General features: G+C 41.5%; 2 protein-coding genes and 1 long non-coding RNA gene across 5 annotated transcripts; 1 reads left to right on the forward strand and 2 right to left on the reverse strand.

Moving 5' to 3' along the window:
* Positions 1-530: 530 nt before the first annotated feature.
* On the reverse strand, positions 531-12,297 carry LOC115201034 (tetraspanin-1). 3 transcript variants are annotated; one of them, XM_029764269.1, is made up of 8 exons: positions 12,218-12,297; positions 8,120-8,195; positions 3,536-3,751; positions 2,472-2,546; positions 2,008-2,115; positions 1,711-1,836; positions 1,247-1,339; positions 531-1,047 (listed from the first exon to the last, which is right to left on the reverse strand). In XM_029764269.1, the coding sequence occupies exons 2-8, from the start codon at positions 8,174-8,176 to the stop codon at positions 988-990; spliced, it is 735 nt and encodes a 244-aa protein (XP_029620129.1). In that variant the 5' UTR covers positions 8,177-8,195; positions 12,218-12,297; the 3' UTR covers positions 531-987. The 3 variants fall into 3 exon arrangements, with proteins under 3 accessions (XP_029620129.1, XP_029620112.1, XP_029620120.1); XM_029764252.1 differs by having other exon boundaries at positions 12,160-12,281; XM_029764260.1 differs by having other exon boundaries at positions 12,107-12,281.
* A 1,201-nt stretch (positions 12,298-13,498) lies between these two features.
* Positions 13,499-18,493, reverse strand: LOC115201050 (zinc finger protein 653). Its single transcript, XM_029764280.1, has 10 exons — positions 18,166-18,493; positions 17,901-17,938; positions 17,488-17,793; positions 16,806-17,344; positions 16,493-16,667; positions 16,240-16,330; positions 15,987-16,098; positions 15,692-15,806; positions 14,857-14,956; positions 13,499-14,634 (listed from the first exon to the last, which is right to left on the reverse strand). Exons 1-10 carry the CDS (start codon positions 18,459-18,461, stop codon positions 14,457-14,459), a joined length of 1,950 nt encoding a protein of 649 aa, XP_029620140.1. The 5' UTR covers positions 18,462-18,493; the 3' UTR covers positions 13,499-14,456.
* Positions 18,447-20,283, forward strand: LOC115201057 (uncharacterized). The gene is made up of 2 exons (XR_003879675.1): positions 18,447-18,883; positions 19,356-20,283. It is a non-coding gene; the product is annotated as an uncharacterized LOC115201057 (long non-coding RNA).
* Positions 20,284-20,693: the final 410 nt, after the last annotated feature.

Here is a 20,693-nt window from a genome sequence, read left to right on the forward strand (position 1 = left end):
ACAGACATCATTCAAACAGTTTTAGAAACTTCAGAGTGTTTTCTATCCAAATCTACTAATAATATGCATATTCTAGTTCCTGGGCCCGAGTAGTAGGCCGTTTAATTTGGGTACATTTTTCATCTGGCTGTGAAAATACTGCCCCCTACCCTAGAGAGGTTAAGACATTGCCTCGAATCTACGTTGTGCCCTTATATTTCACTTCTCTCATTAACTTTTTAAACCACAAACCCCGACCTGGTCGGTTGTCTGTTTCGCTAGCGTTCCCCGAAGTCTCGCGATGTTGCGCCTCTGGGTTTAGTAACTCTGTTGTGGTGAATCTCCGTTTTGCATCCTTTCTGAAGACACTAAAGAAAGAATTTTCAACAGCAGATGGACACCACACAGATTGAACTATTTTAGAGAGAACTTGGACCAGGAAAGATGTGTGCCTTTGATACCAAAATGTGAGTTAAATGTATTTTAAAAACATTGCCTTTATACAATAGTTACAATGCAATAAATCAATGAAACTTATTTTCAGAGCTTTGCAAGTTGCAAACTTTTTATTCATTCTCCAGAGCATGTAGCATCTGTAGAAAATCTATTAATAAAATTATAAAAAGTGACACATATTTCCTGACAGTGAATTGATAGTTATTTTAATATAAACCTTGATGATACTGTGCAAAGTGGAATGGAATTAGGACGCAATGTATTGCTTCAATCTAAATGTAAGACAGCATCATTTTCAGGTGAAATATGTATACAATAAAAGATTTCAATACAAATAGACATTTTCACATATCCAATAATCTCGTACAGGATTTAATTTAAACTGGCTCAGTGGTGGGGCGCCTCTCCTTATCACAAAGCTTCCTTAGATTTCTCTTCAGCCTTGGTGATTTCAGAGATTCTTATGCGTCCATCCCTAGAGTTGTCCTAAGGAGGGTCCAGAGATGCCATCCAGGCAGATGTCTCTATGACCCTCTCTCCATTGGTTTTCAGTCAGTCACTCTTTGAGCTTATTATGCAGTACAAAGTCATGGAGACAACCATCGCCAATATCTAGGGAAACAGGAACAGTAAATAAATGCTTTGGTTATGCTAAAGTTTTGAACAAAGCCCACTGTACACAACTGAACACAACATCACATTATTTCTGTTGAATTTGCATCAAAGCGTCTAAATTTACATTTGTGGTATTTCAAAACAAAAGAGAATGTGACCTTGAAATAGACAGAGGGAGGGAAGGAGTCAACAGTACCTCAAGGGCAGCGATTCCCAATGCCACTGCCACAATGACAATAGTGTTTTCATCAATCAGTTTCATAAGCTTTGGGAAGCAGCCGGTGATTGTCTGTGGGGACACACAAATGTAATACAGTTATTTAGACAGGTGAGGCCACTGGGTGTCCAACTGTAAAGTGTGTTACATTCTCAAATGGGCATTCCATTGATGAGTTTGAGTATGGATGGAGTGTGATTAACTTGTTGAGGTGATGAGTTCAGAGCTCGTACCAAGTTTGGACCCGCACTGACTACAGTGTTAACTCAAAATGACACAACGACTAGGTTCCAGTTTAACAACGTTTACTTCACCGTACATCGTCACCATTATACTCAGGCCAGTTCCATCAACAGTTATACTACTGCGCAGGAGTACTAATAACAGTGATATCACCGTAATAAAATAAATCTAGGGATACTTAAAACATGAACTTAACATACAGCACTTGTATCATCACAAGAGCTGAAAACAGCACTGTGGCAGCACTGTTGAGGATAGAGATGGGTGTATTTTTCAAATGGAGAGTTGGTGAAGTCTGTATAATTGTAGAACCCACAGCACTTTAGCTAGAGTGGACACAGAGACAGATCTTATTAGAACAATTGTGTTGACAAAACTGAATAAGATTTCTAATACACAAGCGCATATAAATGACAATGTTATTTGAGACATTATTTGTAGGCCTAACATCTTATTTCCAAGGTATTAAAACAGGCCGGCAGGATATTGTAAAGTACCGTATCCATAGTAGCATTCCAGAGAGCGGTGACGTCTGAATTTTCTCCATAGTCCTTCCTAATGTTCTGAACCACTTTGGTGCCCAGTTTCTCAATCAACTGACCTACCTGAAAGACATAACACAAATCACACACTCTTAGAAAAAAGGGTTCCAAAAGGGTTCTTCAGCTGTCCCCATAGGAGAACTATTTTTGTTCCAGGTAGAACCCTTTTGGGTTCTATGTTGAACCCTCTGTGGAAAGGGTTCTCATGGAACCCAAAAGAGTTCTACCTGGAACCAAAAGGGTTTTACCGCGAACCAAAAGGGGTTCTTCAAAGGGTTCTCCTATAGGGACAGCCAAAGAAGCCTTTTAGATAGAAAAAAAGGTGCTAAGATTGTAGTCTTTTCATCAAATTCTCCACAGACAGTCTTTAACCCACTTTAGCAATATGAGGAGAGTGAATGGGCTCTATGTACGCTTACCAAGGGTTTAAACACCAGGATAACCACTGCTCCAGCCACCTCTGCAATGAACAACACCAACACAATCACAAAGAACTAGAAAGAGAGGAAAAGGAGACAATAAGAAAGAGAGATTGAGTGGTTGGACTGAGAAAACCGATTACAGTGCATTTACACACATTTCAATTATACTGAACAAAACTATAAAACACAACATGTAAAGTTTTGGTCCCATGTTTCATGAGCTGAAATAAAAAAGATCCCAGAAATGTTCCATATGTCAAAAAGCTTATTTGGCTCAAATTTTGTGCAGAAATTTGTTTACATCCCTGTTAGTAAGCATTTCTCCTTTGCCAAGAGAATCCATCCACCTGACAGGTGTGGCATATCAAGAAGCTGATTAAACAGCATGATCATTACACAGGTGCACCTTGTGCTGTGGACAATAAAAAGCCACTCTAAAAATGTACAGTTGTCACACAACACAATGCCACAGATGTCTCAAGTTGAGGGAACATGAAATTGGCATGCTGACTGCAGGAATGCCCACCAGAACTGTTGCCAGAGAATGTAATGTTCATTTCTCTACCATAAGCCGCCTACATCGTCGTTTTAGAGGATTTGGGAGTAGGTCCAAACGGTCTCACAACCGTAGAAAACGTGTAACCACGCCAGTCCAGGACCTCCACATCTGGCTTCTTTACCTGCGGGATTGTCTAAGACCAGCCACCCAGACAGCTGATGAAACTGTGGGTTTGCACAACCAAAGGATTTCTTCACAAACTGTCTCAGGGAAGCTCGTCTGCATGCTCGTCGTCCTTACCAGGGTCTTGACCCGACTGCAGTTTGGCATCATAACCAACTTCAGTGGTCATGAAGTTGCTCCTCTTTAATAGCGGATTTTTATTTGATATTTTTCTGGATTTTTTTGTTCTTATTCTGTCTCTCACTGTTCAAATAAACCTACTATTAAAATTATAGACTGATCATTTCTTTGTAAGTGGGCAAACGTACAAAATCAGCAGGGGATCAAATACTTTTTCCCCCCACTGTATACTGAATAGCTCATGTTTGAGGTGACCTACCATGAGTAGCATACACCTGCTCTCCTTCATGGCGCCACAGCAGCCCAGGAAACCTACGATCAGCAGCACTGCCCCCACAGCAATCAACAGGTATCCCACGTTTAGGATCTGTTTCATCTCCGCCGGAGCGTCTTTTATACCCTTGAGGAACCCCAGGAGCGAGCCGCTGTCCACCTTCACCCAGATCCCCACGCCCAGGATGGCAGCGCCCGCCAACTGGGGGAAGAGAGCATAGCATTGTTGGGTGGTTTCCATTAATTCAATGAAGACCACATCAACTGCTGCCCTTTGTGTCTTACCTAACATGCACATATAGTGCCTTCTGAAAGTATTCATGGCCCTTGACTTATTCCACATTTGGTTTTGTTACAGCCGGAATTCAAAATGGATTAAATTGATTTTTCCCCTCACCCATCTACATACAGAAATCCCATTTACTGTACATAAGTATTCACACACTTGAGTCAATACTTTGGCTGGGCCACTTTAGGACTTTCATATATTCTATTCTTCATATTCAACGCAGCGTTGCTTTGGATGTATGCTTGGGGTCATGGTACTGTTGGAAGGTAAATCTTCACCCCAGTCTAAGGTCGTTTGCACATCTGAAGCAGCAGGTTCTCATTAAGGATTTGCCTGTATTAGGCTCCTTTCATTGTTCCCTCTATCCTTACCAGTCTCCCAGTCCCTGCCGCAGAAAAGAATCCGCATAGCATAATGCTTCCACCACCATGCTTCACGGTAGAGATGGCGTTAGATAGGTGATGAGCTGTGCCTGGCTTTCTCCAGACATAGCGCTTTGCATTCAGGCCAAATAAATACATTTTTGTCTCATCAGAACACAGAATCTTTTGCCTTATGATCTCAGGGTCTTTCACTCCAGGCGTGCTGTCATGTGCCTTTTTCTCAGGAGTGGCTTCTGTTTGGCCACTCTCCCATAAAGCCCAGATTGGTGAAGTGCTGTAGAGACTTATCCCTCTGGCAGGTTCTCAGCCAAGGAACACTGTAGTTCTGTCAGAGTGGTCATTGGGTTCTTGGTCACCTCCCTGACCAAGGTCCTTACCCGGTTGTTAATTTTGGTCGGACGGCCAGCTCTGGGCAGAGTCTGAGTAGTCCCATATTTATGAAGACCACTGTGCTCTTGGAAACTTTCAACAGTCTTGAAATTGTTTTATACCCTTCCCCAGATAGACTTGTGATGATGCATCTATCTCAGAGAGTTCCTTGGACTTCATGGTAAGGTTAATGCTCTGACATATACTGTTAACGGGGGGACCTTATATAGACAACTGTGTTTCTTCCTACAGTCATGGCCAAAAGTTTTGAGAATGACACAAATATTAATTTTCACAAAGTTTGCTGCTTCAGTGTCTTTTTAGAAATTTTTGTCAGATGTTACTATGGAATACTGAAGTATAATTACAAGCATTTCATAAGTGTCAAAGGCTTTTGACAATTACATGAAGTTAATGCAAAGAGTCAATATTTGCAGTGTTGACCCTTCTTTTTCAAGACCTCTGCATTCCACCCTGGCATGCTGTCAATTAACTTCTGTGCCACATCCTGACTGATGGCAGCCCATTCTTGCATAATCAATGCTTGGAGTTTGTCAGAATTTGTGGGTTTTTGTTTGTCCACCCGCCTCTTGAGGATTGACCACAAGTTCTCAATGGGATTAAGGTCTGGGGAGTTTCCTGGCCAAGGACCCAAAATATCAATGTTTTGTTCCACGAGCCACTTAGTTATTACTTTTGCCTTATGGCAAGGTGCTCCATCATGCTGGAAAATGCATTGTTCGTCACCAAACTGTTCCTGGATGGTTGGGAGAAGTTGCTCTCGTAGGATGTGTTGGTACCATTCTTTATTCATGGCTGTGTTCTTAGGCAAAATTGTGAGTGAGCCCACTCCCTTGGCTGAGAAGCAACTCCACACATGAATGGTCTCAGGATGCTTCACTGTTGGCATGACACTTTACTGTTGTCATGGTAGCGCTCACCTTGTCTTCTCCGGACAAGCTTTTTTCCGGATGCCCCAAACAATCGGAAAGGGTATTCACCTGAGAAAATGACTTTAACCCAGTCCTCAGCAGTCCAATCCCTGTACCTTTTGCAGAATATCAGTCTGTCCCTGATGTTTTTCCTGGAGAGAAGTGGCTTCTTTGCTGCACTTCTTGACACCAGGCTATCCTCCAAAAGTCTTCGCCTCACTGTGCATGCAGATGCACTCACACCTGCCTGCTGCCATTCCTAAGCAAGCTCTGCACTGGTGTTTCCCAGATCCCGCAGCTGAATCAACTTTAGGAGACGGTCCTGGCGCTTGCTGGACTTTCTTGGGTGCCCTGAAGCCCTTCACAACAATTGAACTGCTCTCCTTGAAGTTCTTGATGATCCGATAAATGGTTGATTTAGGTGCAATCTTACTGGCAGCAATATCCTTGCCTATGAAGCCTTTTTGTGCAAAGCAATGATGACGGCACATGTTTCCTTGCAGGTAACCATGATTGACAGAGGAAGAACAATGATTCCAAGCACCACCCTCCTTTTGAAGCTTCCAGTCTGTTATTCAAACTCAATCAGCATGACAGAGTGATCTCCAGCCTTGTCCTTGTCAACACTCACACCTGTGTTAACGAGAGAATCACTGACATGATGTCAGCTGGTCCTTTTGTGGCAGGGCTGAAATGCAGTGGAAATGTTTTTTGGGGGATTCAGTTCATTTGCATAGGAAAGAGGGACTTTGCAATTAATTGCAATTCATCTGATCACTCTTCATAACATTCTGGAGTATATGCAAATTGCCATCATACAAACTCAGGCAGCAGACTTTGTGAAAATTAATATTTGTGCCATTCTCAAAACTTTTGGCCACGACTGTACATCTTGTCCAAACAATTTAATTTGCCACAGGTGGACTCCAATCAAATTGTAGCGACCTCTCAAGGATGATCAATGGAAATTGGATGCACCTGGGCTCAATTTGGAGTCTCATAGCAAAGGGGCGTGAATACTTACACTACCGTTCAAAAGTTTGGGGTCACTTAGAAATGTCCTTGTTTTTTAAATTAAAGCACATTTTTTGTCCATTAAAATAACATCAAATTGATCAGAAATACAGTGTATACGTTAATGTTATAAATGACTATTGTAGCTGGAAACGGCAGATTTTTTAATGGAATATCTACATAGGTGTACAAAGGCCAATTATCAGCAACCATCACTCCTGTGCTCCAATGGCACATTGTGTTAGCTAATCCAAGTTTATCATTTTAAAAGGCTAATTGATCATTAGAAAACCCTTTGGCAATTATGTTAGCACAGCTGAAAACTGTTGTGCTGATTAAAGAAGCTATCAAACTGGCCTTCTTTAGACTAGTTGAGTATCTGGAGCATCAGCATTTGTGGGTTCCATTACAGGCTCAAAATGGCCAGGAACAAAGCGCTGTCTTCTGTGAAGGGAGTAGTACACAGCGTTGTACAAGATCTTCAGATTCTTGGCAATTTCTCACACGGAATAGCCTTCATTTCCCAGAACAAGAAAAAACTGACAACTTTCAGAAGAAAGTTCTTTGTTTCTGGCCATTTTGAGCCTGTAATCGAACCCATAAATGCTGATGCTCCAGATACTCAACTAGTCTAAAGAAAGCCAGTTGATTGCTTCTTTAAATTAGAACAGTTTTCAGCTGTGCTGAAATAATTGCAAAAAGGGTTTTCAAATGATCAATTAGCCTTTTAAAATGATAAACTTGGATTAGCTAACACAACGTGCCATTGGAACACAGGCGGGATGGTTGCTGATAATGGGCCTCTGCATGCCTATGTAGATATTCCATTAAAAACCAGCCGTTTCCAGCTACAATAGTCATTTACAACGTCTACACTGTATTTCTGATCAATTTGATGTTATTTTAAATGGACAAAAAAGTGCTTTTCTTTCAAATACAAGGACATTTCTAAGTGATCCCAAACTTTTGAATGGTAGTGTATGTAAATTAGATATTTCTGTATTTCATTTTCAATAAATTGTCAAATTTCTAAAAGCATGTTTTCAGTTTGTTATTATGGGGTATTGTGTGTCGATGGGTGAGATTTTTTATTTTATTTAATACATTTGGAATTCGGGCTGTAACAACAAAATGTCAAGAGGTATGAATACGTTCTACATTTCTCTTTTCATCATTTTTTATGTCTACATAGGTATTTTCCAGTAAAATGAAATATTTTTTTTATTTAATAGCTCCTTCAAATTCTCTGACATTCATGCTGCATTTACCTTGCAGCACATCACACTATTCTACTCTGTGCCTAATCTTATTTATCTGGTCCAAAATGACATGTCTGTGTCATAAAAAGGAGTAAAAACACAACAAACGTCTGTCCTTTTGTTCCATGTTCTCATAACGTTTTCACATTGCAATTTAGATTCGGTTTTTCTGGGACAAGGAATAAGGATAAGGAGTGGTAAGTGATAAGGATAGATAAGGAGTGTTCTGATTGCCTGCAGATACATTATTGTGAAGCATAACTGAACTCCGTTGCTATTATCATCAATAATTTACTCAAAAAGATGAAAACATCTCCAACTTACAAAGATGATGCCATTAAAGACAAACATCATGATTTTGAGAAAATCGAAGCAACCCATTCTTGATGAATTATTCTGCCTGGAAGAAAAAAAAAAGAGTAAAAGGGTGAGAAAGGGAACATTGTTATGAATAATCATCTATGGTAATGATGAGAATGTTTACAAATTCTATGAGACTTCTGTATCATTAAGATGAGATCAGAGGTCAAAAGTCAACTAAATCTACTGCCTATGTCTGTAGCCTACTGTCTATAGGCCTGTTTAGAGGAGAATGCATAATGACCAAAGGTTCTCTTTAATTCATTTGGGAAGTACTATCTTAACATAACAGCTAAATGATGGACTTCTTATGTTATTTATCAATGACATTTTGGAAATTGTATGTTGAGGGTTTTGGTCAATCTTATCTTGCAAACTTACACCAGGAACATTTCTACACCTCCTGAAAAAACATTTGACTCATATTGAATGATATTGGAAGGTGACGGTTATGGTTTTGTGGACACAATCAGTCACTAAGGAAGCAAATATATATTCTGTCAAACAACAGCGACAAAACATTTCTCTACTACTTTAGCACAGAGTTGTTCCGTGTCATTTGCAATGAGTTGTTATGGCTGGCTAATTAGGTGACGGATTAACAGTTCTACACAATCCTTGATGCTGTTTGTGGTCTCTGACTTGTTAGCAGGAAACCAGCCCTTTGTCATCTACAGTAAGACGCAGGAAGGAAGGAGTGGGGAAAAACACCAGCCACTTAACTTATCACCATATCGTCCTTGAACAGTCAAGAGCGCCCTTGCTTTTTTTTTTACTAATGTCATATGACATTTACTGTACAGTCCACTTTCCCAACACCAACAAGAGTTAAGTGAGCCTTTGCTTTAGAATTAAGGAAAGTCCAAAAGGCAACGACAAGGCAGCATGTCCCACTGTATTTTCATTTAAATGGGCCCCTAAACAGATTAAACATTTTACAAGAGTCAGACCAGTCCCAAAGCCTAATTGTCAGAAAGAGTATACACAGTAATTCACTTGATGTCTCTTCCACCTGGAGCCACTAAATTCTCTATGCAAAAGACATCCAATTACAAGAAAACGATCAAAATGTTCAACATGGTCTGCTATTCAGATGAGAACAGTGTCCATCACCTGTCCAGACTGTACAAAGAAAGTGTAAGGAACTTTATCTTCCTCGCCCTCAGTGTCAATCAGGGGCCTATTAAAACACAGGAGCCCATTACACACACACACACAGAGCAGGTTTATGTCCTGTCCCGTTTTGCTAGTTAAACCATCTGTGGATCATCTCATCGTGCCCTGTTTTATGACCCCATGTGGTGCCCTTTACCACTATGTGTGTTTAGGACTGTCTGTCCCTAGTGTGTCTGACTGCATATGACCCCATACGATGGGAACAGTGATTGAGTGATTAAACGACAGCTAGTTTGTACTGTACTCTTAATAACAGAACAGTAGCACCAGTAGTGTGACAGTGAACTCTGTCAAGGAGTTTCTGATTGACATGCATGTCATTTTCTTTCTGATTTTATGATTAAAGTATCCATAATAGTGTGTTTATCTTATACGGTCCCAGATAGAGTACTTAGAAAGTGAAACGACATCGGCATACAGTACAAGTACTGAGAGATGGATGCTAAACGTCAGGATGTTTATCACTGTGTCAGTGTTTAGCCATGAGCATCAGGTTAGTCATATGAAGGGGCCATAGCGCGCATAGTAACATATCCTGAATTGGTTTTCCCTCTTTCATTCACAGAGTTTTTCCTGCAAGTGGCCACTCATCTTCTGCCTTCACAAAGCCATAGGCAACAGCGGAGTCCATAGTTATACATCACAAGGCTAACAACCACAGTCACATGCAAATGACTAACAAAACATCCCAGCCAGGAGCCATCAACACACAGTACAAAGACACCAACAGAAATGTTGAGGAGTGCCATTTTGAGCTAGACAGTGAATTACAACCTCAGGGCACTGTATTGTAATGAGTCGACACATAATGTTGGTCCTTTCATGTTTTGAAAAAAAATTGACACTTATTTACCATGTTTAAAGGCAAATGCAACACGAAGGTGAGTATAATATACAGTAGCTATGGCCCTTAGGACTTTACATGCTTTTAAAATTAAAATGCAAGAAACACAAAGCAGCTAAATAACCCACAATCCCAATGTAAAGAACATCATTTAGACAAGAGTAACCTAAAAACAAACTCAATAGCTACAATGATCAGGTGAATTTCAGGAAAGTATTCTTTAAGCTGCTGAATAATATGACACAGTGAGTGGCACAGCTTTGTTGATATCATGTTAGGAGTAATGTGGTATTCAGTCATGAAGACCGGGATAATGAATTCATCCACAACGAAGCCGGTGGGGACACACCTGGTGACAAACATTTCCCGGAATGATGATCAAGATAGCAAATGTCTGTTGACAACCATGCCAATTAACGACTAGAAGAAAGAAAGTATATACATCATATTTATCAAAGCTTCATCTCCGTCAGCTGTCATCCCATGTAACAGTTTAACTAATATGGTTCAATGAAAATTCCTAACATGTAGTCTACTCCAAAATGGGAAAGTTTTAAATGTATGAAGAATTACATTGTTGAAGGTGGGTTTCCTCATGAGCCCTGAGTAATGGGGTTTTGGCTTAATGGTAATACATGAAAATATTCCATTCCATAAGGACAAATCTAAATAATTGTCAGAAAGAGTATACACAGTAATTCACTCACAGAGACAAACCCTGTCAGACTCTCTGTCTGAGCTGAGCGTGCTAAAACTCTAAACACTGGACAAATCTAAAAGGATGTCATGAGCTATGTTTCCATCCAATTGGCGACAGATTTCATTTGAATATTCGAAAATGTGTATAAAAACTATGCGCATTTCCCCAGCAGAGATGTGTTTCCATCAAATTGGTTTGCTGCAGATAAAAGGCTGTGTGTGCAACAGTGCACATAAACATATATTTTGCAGATAAATTCTCAGTTAAATCGGTTTCCATCCCATTTTCAACTCTACTGATGGTTTTCTCACAAAAAAGTGCCTTGGGCTACATAAAGTACCACAGCAAGAAAAAAGTGTTTCTAAAAATCCCCTGTGGGGAAAAATGAATGGTGGAAAAACGATTGGAACCATTTCCCTGTTTGACCGCTAGCTTTTATGGGTATTATGACGCCTCCATTGTGGGGCTCTATAGTAAGTGTGTCCACTCTGGTATTGGCACGTGCTAAAGCGTACGTATGAGATTATTATGGACAAAAGAGCGAGATTAAAAAAAAATATATATATTTAAACGGTAGCAAAGCATCGATTATCATGTCACCATAATAAGACCCTCGATATTTATTGGGAAGGCGCATCAACACCTTTCACTATCACCACCCTGTTAAATTAATCATAATTGATTTAATCTGTAACCTAATACAGTTCATGCTTTCCCGACAAATCGTAGTGGGGGACTACAAATCATCGCCTAACTCCCAAATTTACTTCGATAGGATGGTCATTATATCAATATTTGCGCATAAAAGCGTTTCCACCTACATTTCTCGCATCATTTATTTTACCGACACAAAAAGGTCTCACCTTGTCTAGTGTATTTTGTTTTGTCGACATTTTGAAAGTTTACCGAAAAATGTTCTGTTGCCATTAGGCCTGTGCCATTTTTTTATCCGACATCTACTTTACTCGCCTAAAACGGTTGGATGGAAACCTGGTTATAGAGAGGAATAATTACAGGCTTGAGTCAAGGTCTCAGGAGAGGTACAAATAATTAATTGTCAGTGCACCTGACTACAGGAGAATATAAAACACAACATCAAATTACTACTCTATGGAGCATTTTCAACAACCAGATGAGTCAACCCTTGTTATTCTCATTTACAATAGTCTACCCTACAGTGGAGTGGTACAACAGGTTTCGTTGAGACTCAGAGAGGGAGTCTGGGCCTTACCTTCACTGGGTGATGGAGAGCGAATGTGGAAGTCAGTAAACTGGCTGATTTACCTGTGTCCTCGGAGAGTGACCTGTACTGCGTTTTTCTCTCTTCTACACACAAACTCACTCGTTCTCTTCCTGTGCTTCTCGGTGGCTGCAGGTTGGTTGTAAACAGTGAGGGAGGGGGCGTGCTGAGGCAAACAGGTGGGAGTGAGGCAGGTTTCAAGGCAAGGAGCTCACTTCCCTGTGGAGTAGAAGTCCCACCTGAGGGAGTCACAGCAATGTTACAGCTACATACACACAGGCATAAGCACATTCTTCTGTCCCATTTTTACCTGTGGCATCACTGTATATTTAAGTGGGCTTTTGGAGACATGAATGGTATGGAAGCAGAGAAAGAATATATCTATGGATTTTAAAGAAAATGTTCGATTTAATGAACCTGACTGTGAGTTCCATTGAAGTCATTGTTTTGCAGACATAGGATAATTCATCAGTCGGAATGTTTCTCTTGCTTAGAAATTTGCTCAGATGTTGACCAAAGTCTTCCTATGACAGCCTCTAATGAAAAGTAGACTTTCACAATCATGCAGGAATCTGGGTTGAGCTTTAAAAATACCCAAGAGTGACAGTGATGGAGGAATTTGGAGGAGGTAAATTGGAATAAACTATAATAACCAGATGAACTTTGATTTTTCAATTCCCCGCCTTGGATGATAAGCAATCAAACAGTATCCTACCAGTTGAAACAGAACCTTATGGAGTCGCAAGCTTCTGTGAATTGACCATTTCACGGCCTATCTACTTTTCAGCATTAACCTTAAAGTAACTGTCCATTGAAAATCTAACTTTTGAAAGTTAATATTCTGTTAACTCATACCCAAATAACATTGTTGACTCATCCTATACTCGTGTGGCCAAAGCATAAATTGGAGAAAAAAAAACACTTAAATAAAACCTACCTCAAACTTGTATCTCAAACGGACCGTTTAAAAAATGCTTGTATTTCCTCAGAGGGTGATGTCATTCCAACATAGAAAAGCTGCTTTTGAACATACTTAAAAGAAATTGGAAGTAAAACAATTTCACTTATATTGTAATTAATTACCCTATAGGTCATATTTAATAGAAATATGGAAACACTGGACAGTTACTTTAATACAATATTGTGGTAAGTATATGATTTTAGCTCAGGTCTAATGATCAGGTTAGAGCATTATCATTCAAGTACCTTGACTTACTCAACAATGAAATGATTTAGAACATTTGTCATAGCCATTGGTGACATACCTGATGTGTCTTATATTCATCCCACCATGCACTGAAAATGTTTGCCAGTTCCTTGTGTGTGTCAGTGTGACAACACTCACATTATGCCTTTCCTTGCCACATCAATCCCAAACTCCAATACAGTACTCCTTTTTTTATTTTACATTTGTCTCAAACAAATGTCTCTTCCAGAAATATGTACATAATCTATTTGGGTCATATTCACATATTTTACATTGATAATTTCAGTAATACAGAAAACAGGAAAAGAACATAACTATAAATTAGTGTTTCTGCTTTGGATCATTAGAAAAAAAGGTTTTCAAAAACTACATTTGCCATTTTAGAACCACAATACAACATCACTCTGTTCATAGACACACAGTTCAGCAGACAGACCTGAAAGATGATGCAAGACTTTCACACAAAAAGACTACTCCTTGGTCAGGTCAACGACAAAAATGAAAATTTCTCTACTTCAATGTAGGCAGCCCACTTATGTGACAACACAACTCTTCATTCTGAATCCATTGACATGTCCTTTACATCCATGTACATTGTTACAATTACTACTCAAGATGTAATTATCATTTCCCCATGAATATGTAAGTTATGTTAGTTTTGGCATTTTACCAGCAGGCATCAGTTTATGTATTGACGAGAGAACACAAGCATTAACAACAACAAAAAACTTTTTCCCAACAAGTACATTACAACTGTGGATGACAAGTGTATAAAAATGAATAAAAAAAGAGAGAATCTATGGATATGTTAATAATATGATATAGAGACAGTATGGTTTAGAGGCGTACAGCACATTATGTAAACAAATGTGCTGAAATGTACAATATCAACAGCTAGGCTGCCTCTGTGAGCTCTGCAAAGGCTGTGTCCAGCACAGCTTTGAGAGCAGGGTCTAAAGCCCATTATAGTGAGCGAGACTAAGCAATGTTCATTCAAAAGAGTTGCTCTTTCCCCAAAAGGGCATACCCATCTCTATGGGCACTCTTCTTCTTCTTCGTGTCGACAGATTCAGTCACTTTCTGGTCTGACCCTGACCAGTTGATATTTAGTGCACATTCCAGCAGCACTGTGCCTTACGTTGCCTGTTTGTCTGGGTGGCTCTTTAACTTGTGGAACTTAACACTGTCAAGCTTTTCAAACCTCTTGCCACAGTGTTCGCAGGTGAAGTTGTAGTGGGCCTCGGGGGTGTGTTTCTTCATGTGCCAGTTGAGAGATGCTCGCTGGCGACACTGGTACCCACAGATCTCACACCTGCAGAAGAGGTAGAGGGGTGGAGGAGGGAGACGAGATGAAGGGGAAAAATGTAAGATGATTCTAATCTGCAGAAAGTGTTTTTAGGAGTGCAATGTAGTCATTTCTGTTTGAGAGACAAAATTGAATATATTGTACAAAACCAAAATATAAAAATGTGTAGAGAAAATGAAAGAAACTGTCTGGGAGTAAAAACTTGAGTGATCAAAGTGTTTCACTCACTGAAGGGGCGTCTCTCCTGTGTGCGTGCGCCGGTGAACCTCCAAGTGATTCTTCCTTTTGAATGATTTCCCACATGTTTCACAGATGAAGTCTCGGACTCCTACACAAAGTTTGATGAAAAATTCTAATCAAATCAAATTTTATTTGTCACATGCGCCGAATACAACAGGTGTAGACCTTACCGTGAAATACTTACAGGCCCTTAACCAACAATGCAGTTCAAGAAATTGAGTTAAGAAAATATTTACTAAATAAACAATAACGAGGCTATATAAAGGGGGTACCGGTACCGAGTCAATGTGCGGGGGTACGGCATCTGCGACAAACTTAGTTGAAAAATGAGGGGACAAAGTTAGTTGGGCTTGGGCACGGTCTGGAGGCGCAGAATTCAGATGCTTGTAATGTTGAGTCGCCAGGACAGCTCACAACTCATATAGCCTCTCTGCTGATTTGGGCTCTCATCAATTAGATTTTATTTGGAAGTGATTCAGAAACCCCATTAGACATTAATGCTGAAAGCAGTCAATGTATTTAACAGCCATTGTATTTGGTAATTCTACATGGCCATTCTACAGACCAGTGTAAAGTCGGGTGATTTAACAACCAGGTCAGCAATCATTTCACGGGCAGCACGGTTAGATGAGAAGCGATTGTGAAGCATCACCCAGTAAAGTTCCATATGGTCAAAACCATTTGCTTTAGAGATGGGTTGACATTCAAAGCTGCATTATTTAGTACATGTCATAGCAGGATAAATATGAATACATTACTACTAGCTCATGCACCACTGTACAGTATATCAGTATAGCCCAGATTTAGAGTTGTTTGTGCCCACCTGAGTGGATGATCATGTGGCGATGCAGGTGGTTAGACAGATAGAACTTCTTGCCACAGCCAGGGTGGGGGCACACCTTGGTCCTCCCCTTCCTGTGAACCAGATTCACATGGTTCTGCAGGGAACATACAAAGAACAAAAAGTACATATTATGAATCACAGCATAAAATGGTAGTTACAGCAACATGTGTGCATTTTTATTTTCTTTATTCGTAACTTGATGGCACTACAAGGTCAAGGTGTTCCAAATCAAGGCAAAAGCTGAAGTGGAGAGTGCCTAAAAGGGCCTATTTACCTGAAAGCTGCTGATGGCTACATAGACTTGACTACAGCCTTCATACGGACAGTGGAACATCTTGAGCATTCCGTCTGCCTCGATGACAGGACCTCGTCTGCTCCTCCTACATCTGAAATAGAAAAGGGAGTGATGCCCATGGTTCGTCTACAGAAGTGCTCAGAGGAAGTCAAGATGGGAATGAAAATGGCATGTCCATCTAAGTTTGTCTCTACAGATGTGATCCCCATAATTCTCCATGCTGGCCACTCACCTGCTTAGGCCCCTCTGTAGCTCCCTTTCACAGGTGGGCTCCAAGCCATGAGACTCAACACTGGGCTGGAGCAACTCCTTGTCACTCAGGCCTGAGAGAAAAATATCTCAAACCATTGGAATAGCAAGCTATTCATCATTGATTTTTGTCAATGTCAGTATCCATTAAATAAGCATATACAACAATTACAGCATATTCTAATGCATTGTCTGTCGGTGTAAGCAAAGGCTAGAATAGTCTGTGCCAGCAGTACCTGTGATGGAGTCTTCCTCTGTCGTCCTAAAGTCTGCCACTGACTGGCACATTTGGTTGTAAGCCACACCCTCTATGACAGTGCAGGTGACCTCCTCCACGTCTCCACCCCCCATGTTGAGCTGGATGCCCTCGGATGCCAAAGCCTCGTAGCTGGGGCCAGTGATGATGATCAGCTACGAATGACAGGGAGAGGGACATAGGATAGGCTACGTGTTAATATTACTATATAGAGGCAGTGCTTTCAGGGACGACAACTACTTGATTGTGATAAAATTCCAAGACAAATGACTAATAAGTATTTTTTTTTTTACCTGAGAACCATCCAGAGTTCCTCGCTGGTCTGGTATCTCACAAGTGGTCCCCACAGTCTGTAATGTCTGAGAATCAAACAGCTCCCCTTGCCCAGGCACCTGCATAGAGGCTGGGACTGGATGGAGGTTGGTCTGAGTGTCTACACCAACTGTGTCACCCATTGTCTGTGTGGTGTCCTGCTCATTGGCTTTGTCCAGTCTGTCAGTTAAGGATGCAGTCACTACAACACACTCATAGCCATCTTGTGATGTACCCACTCCTTCATCTCTTCTCAGGTACTCCGCCTCCTCCTCTGGGTTGATGTCCTCCCCTACAGGATTGTAACCTGTCTCCTCGTCGTCAGACTCCTGGGCTTGCTGTCTGCCTGCCTCCATCACCACCTCCATCTCCCAGACAGACTGATTCTCAGAGAGATGCTCCATTAGTGGAGTGTCCCTGGATGGGGCCTCCATCCCTGGGAGCTGGCTGAGAGCTGTGGCCTGCTCCACCTGATCCATAGTCACCGGGGCTCCGGCCACTTCCAAATCCCCTCCTGCATCTAGGAAAGAGAAGGGTACAGAATACAGATGCATTTAAATACAGGTTACCTTGTTTATGTCAAATCAGTGGTTCCCATACAATTACATGTGACCCAGAGCAATTAAAAGCCAAATTAGTATCTGAATGTACTGTATCTCTTACCAGTGAGCTGTCTGTGGGCGTCTGTCTCTCTCCTCCTCCTCCTGGTCATGATTCCTCTGGTATCCTCTGTCCTTGTGTCACTATCAACCTCCTCCTCCGTCTCCATCTCAGGCTCACTGGCCCCTCTTGGTGGCGAGGAGAGGTGCTGCACAAATGAATGGTCAGCATCACACTGCCAGATAGCAGAGGTGGAGAATCCAGGTTGGGGTTCCAGAGCTCTGAGCTGCGGTTCATGTGGGCAGGTCTGGGAGTGATCCTGGTACCAGGTCACCATGCTACAAAGGCTAGACACTCTCTCCATTTTCCCTGTAATAAAATAAATATCAACAGTGACAGAAATGTATCAATCAATCCCTCATGTAGGGATACTTTTCTTCATGGGTAAGCGGATACAATACGTTGTTCTTTCTTACCTCTTATCACTTTTGTACATACTTCTGGGGTTGTCTTCCTAGCGGCCAGGAATATAAATATGACGTTATTGCATGAGGATACTGTGTTAACGTTAAGCACTATTGAGTTGATAGCCCGAGCTAGCTAACCCAATTGATTGAAGGAGGTGACCTGGGGGAAAGGACTCACATTTAACAGAGGACGAGAGAGGGGATAAGCTAGCTAAACAATATTAGTTACTATCTAGTTTGATATTCTGATTTTATGTATTATTCGTAAACATACCCTCCGTATTGTTGCTGGTATCTCTCCCCGTACGTGGAGTTGAGCAGGATTAGGTACTCGGCAAGTCCAGCGTCACTCAAACTCGTTCGCCGGCGAAGCTCACTCCAAACCTTGTGAGATTCTCCAAGATAAACTCGCCTAACATCATACTTCTTGCGGGACTCGAGGCGTCTTTGTGCTCGGTCAGAATCCGTGAGCCTGGGACGGCCTCTACAACGTCTCAAAATTGATTTTATTTGATCCCCGGCTTCTTCAGCGTCCAGGGGACCCTCTTCTCCGCCATGGCCATCCGCCATCTTGACAACAGCTGTCTGTTGTTGTCATTCCTAGCGGAAGTTGTCTTACAGGAAGTGACACCACTTGGCGGGAAACGAAAATGTTCTTTGCAGATCACGCATTGAGCAGAACGTTTTATCAACGATAAACCAAGTTCATACATGTAGATAGATAGCCAAAGAAATATATGGCCGACGCATGTCTTTAGGACATTTATCCAACACAATGGAAAAACGAAGGGTTTCAAAATCATCGCACCATCAAAATGCAGTACCTTGGTGGTCGGAGACTGTAGCGTCAACCGTTCGCTGCTGATACTTGCGCCGGGACGGCTGCCTCTGAATTGGGGCTCAAAGTCTAATTTTTCACTCAGATTCAAATTCAGAGCCTTCCAGGATCATTACAATAATCCATGTCCAACCTGAGCCCCGACAATTTGAAGGTAATTAGCTATTTACATACTACTAGGCCTTAATAACAACTACCTAACTAGCGTCCAGCATCTGTGTTATTTGGCACTACCTTGATAAACATAACGTAACACACAACACCATTGAAATCATTGGTCAGCTCACTGACCTAACAATGTCTTATGACATCAAGCACTTTTATTTTGTGCCATGTTCAATTGGAAGATGTAGCAAGTTAATTTGTAGTCCTTTATGTTTGTGAGGTAGGCCCAATGATGGATACTTATCTCTTCTCACTATTCTGCCTCCTAAGCAGATAAGAGCGCTTGCTCTAAGCACCCCCAATCAGTCACAGAGATGTGCATCACTTATCAGCACAAAACATGTCTGATGGGCCCACTGCCAAGTCCATTTTCAGGAAAATGTTTTCCTGAAAAGTCCTAAGCAAACAGTTCTGATTATTGGCATGAATTTATTGCAGAAAATCCCGTTTTCATACCCCAGGTCCTTGGTGCATGAATCAGCCTCTGGATCTGCTGCCCCTTCGTCGCTGATCATCGTGGATGGGCTGGAGGGCTACCTGCGCGGGCCTGGAGTGAGTGGTGGCCTTCAGCAGGCGGAGCAGTCTTCTGCTGCACACGTCTCTGCTCTGCTGTATGACACAGTTGCATTTCTCACACAGACCTTGGAAGAGAGAGCCGCTAGTCTGGCCCCTGTCGGGTCATAGCCTCGTTCCAGTCCGAGTGGGAAGGGCATGCTGGTGGGGACTCCTCAGACCCTGTCCTCTCAGTGTTAGACCGCTACTTCAGGTTAGGTGTACCTTGGACCGGGACTGGAACTCTGCCCCTGCTGTAGCAGGACCACAGGACACGTGGCATGTTTACCTCTCTGGTGTTGGGATCACAGAAGCCCCTATTGCTAAGGATGAGGAGGACTGAAGTCTGGCTCGAGAATGGCGACTGGTCATTTGCCCCAATCGCTCAATGGAGTTTACAATGGTTTGAAATCTATTAAATGACTTACTAGTGGACGAGGAAGAAATAAAAGACATACATTTTTTGCATATACTTATATCAAACAATTGCGTTCCCAAAGACTGAAATGCAAGGGGAACAGTTTTTTTCCAATGAACAAAATGGTTTTCACTAGTGTTTACAAAAGGTTTTCAGCAAGGTTTTTGTGTGAATTAAACCACTCCTCCGACTGAATCGTACGGTTCCTGACTGCTCTGGCACAATATAAGTTGAGTCTGTTCTCCTCCCTTGCCCTGTTGTCGTCTCTCGTACACAATGTGACTTCACATTCAACCATTCAACTCTCATTTACATGACTTTTCTGTCTAACCGTTGTGCCTGTGGCGCTTTCTAAGATTATTTGTCGAGGGAAGATTAGGCTGATGCTATAGCCGGGACAGCAGAGAACATCACGAAAAGGATGCACACGCTTCAATGGGGCAGAAGACTGTGTTGTTGTCATTCTGGATGGCCAGATAGCTAACAACAATGACAAGAAACTGCCATGTGGGGAATCTTAAGTGGCTCGTTTCAGCTAGTTTTATCTTGTTCTTGATACCATGTCTTGTTTTGACTGATGTCACGTCTACGCTAATATGGCAAACATTTGCTAGCTAGCTAACCACCAACTGTAACTGTATTTGAGACAAGTGCTCATTGTACAACATTTATGTTTTCAATAAACATTGGAGACGAAATATAGTGTACATGTTGTCAACAATCTAAGCCAACCCCGTCGATTTTGCCACATAGTTGTGCACCCTTTGGTTTTATTGCTAAACAACCAACCCATCTATACATATTAGCTGTCAGGGGCAATTAGAATGTC

This window comes from Salmo trutta, chromosome 1 (assembly GCF_901001165.1).
Source record: "Salmo trutta chromosome 1, fSalTru1.1, whole genome shotgun sequence".
NCBI classification, from domain to species: Eukaryota; Metazoa; Chordata; class Actinopteri; order Salmoniformes; family Salmonidae; genus Salmo; species Salmo trutta.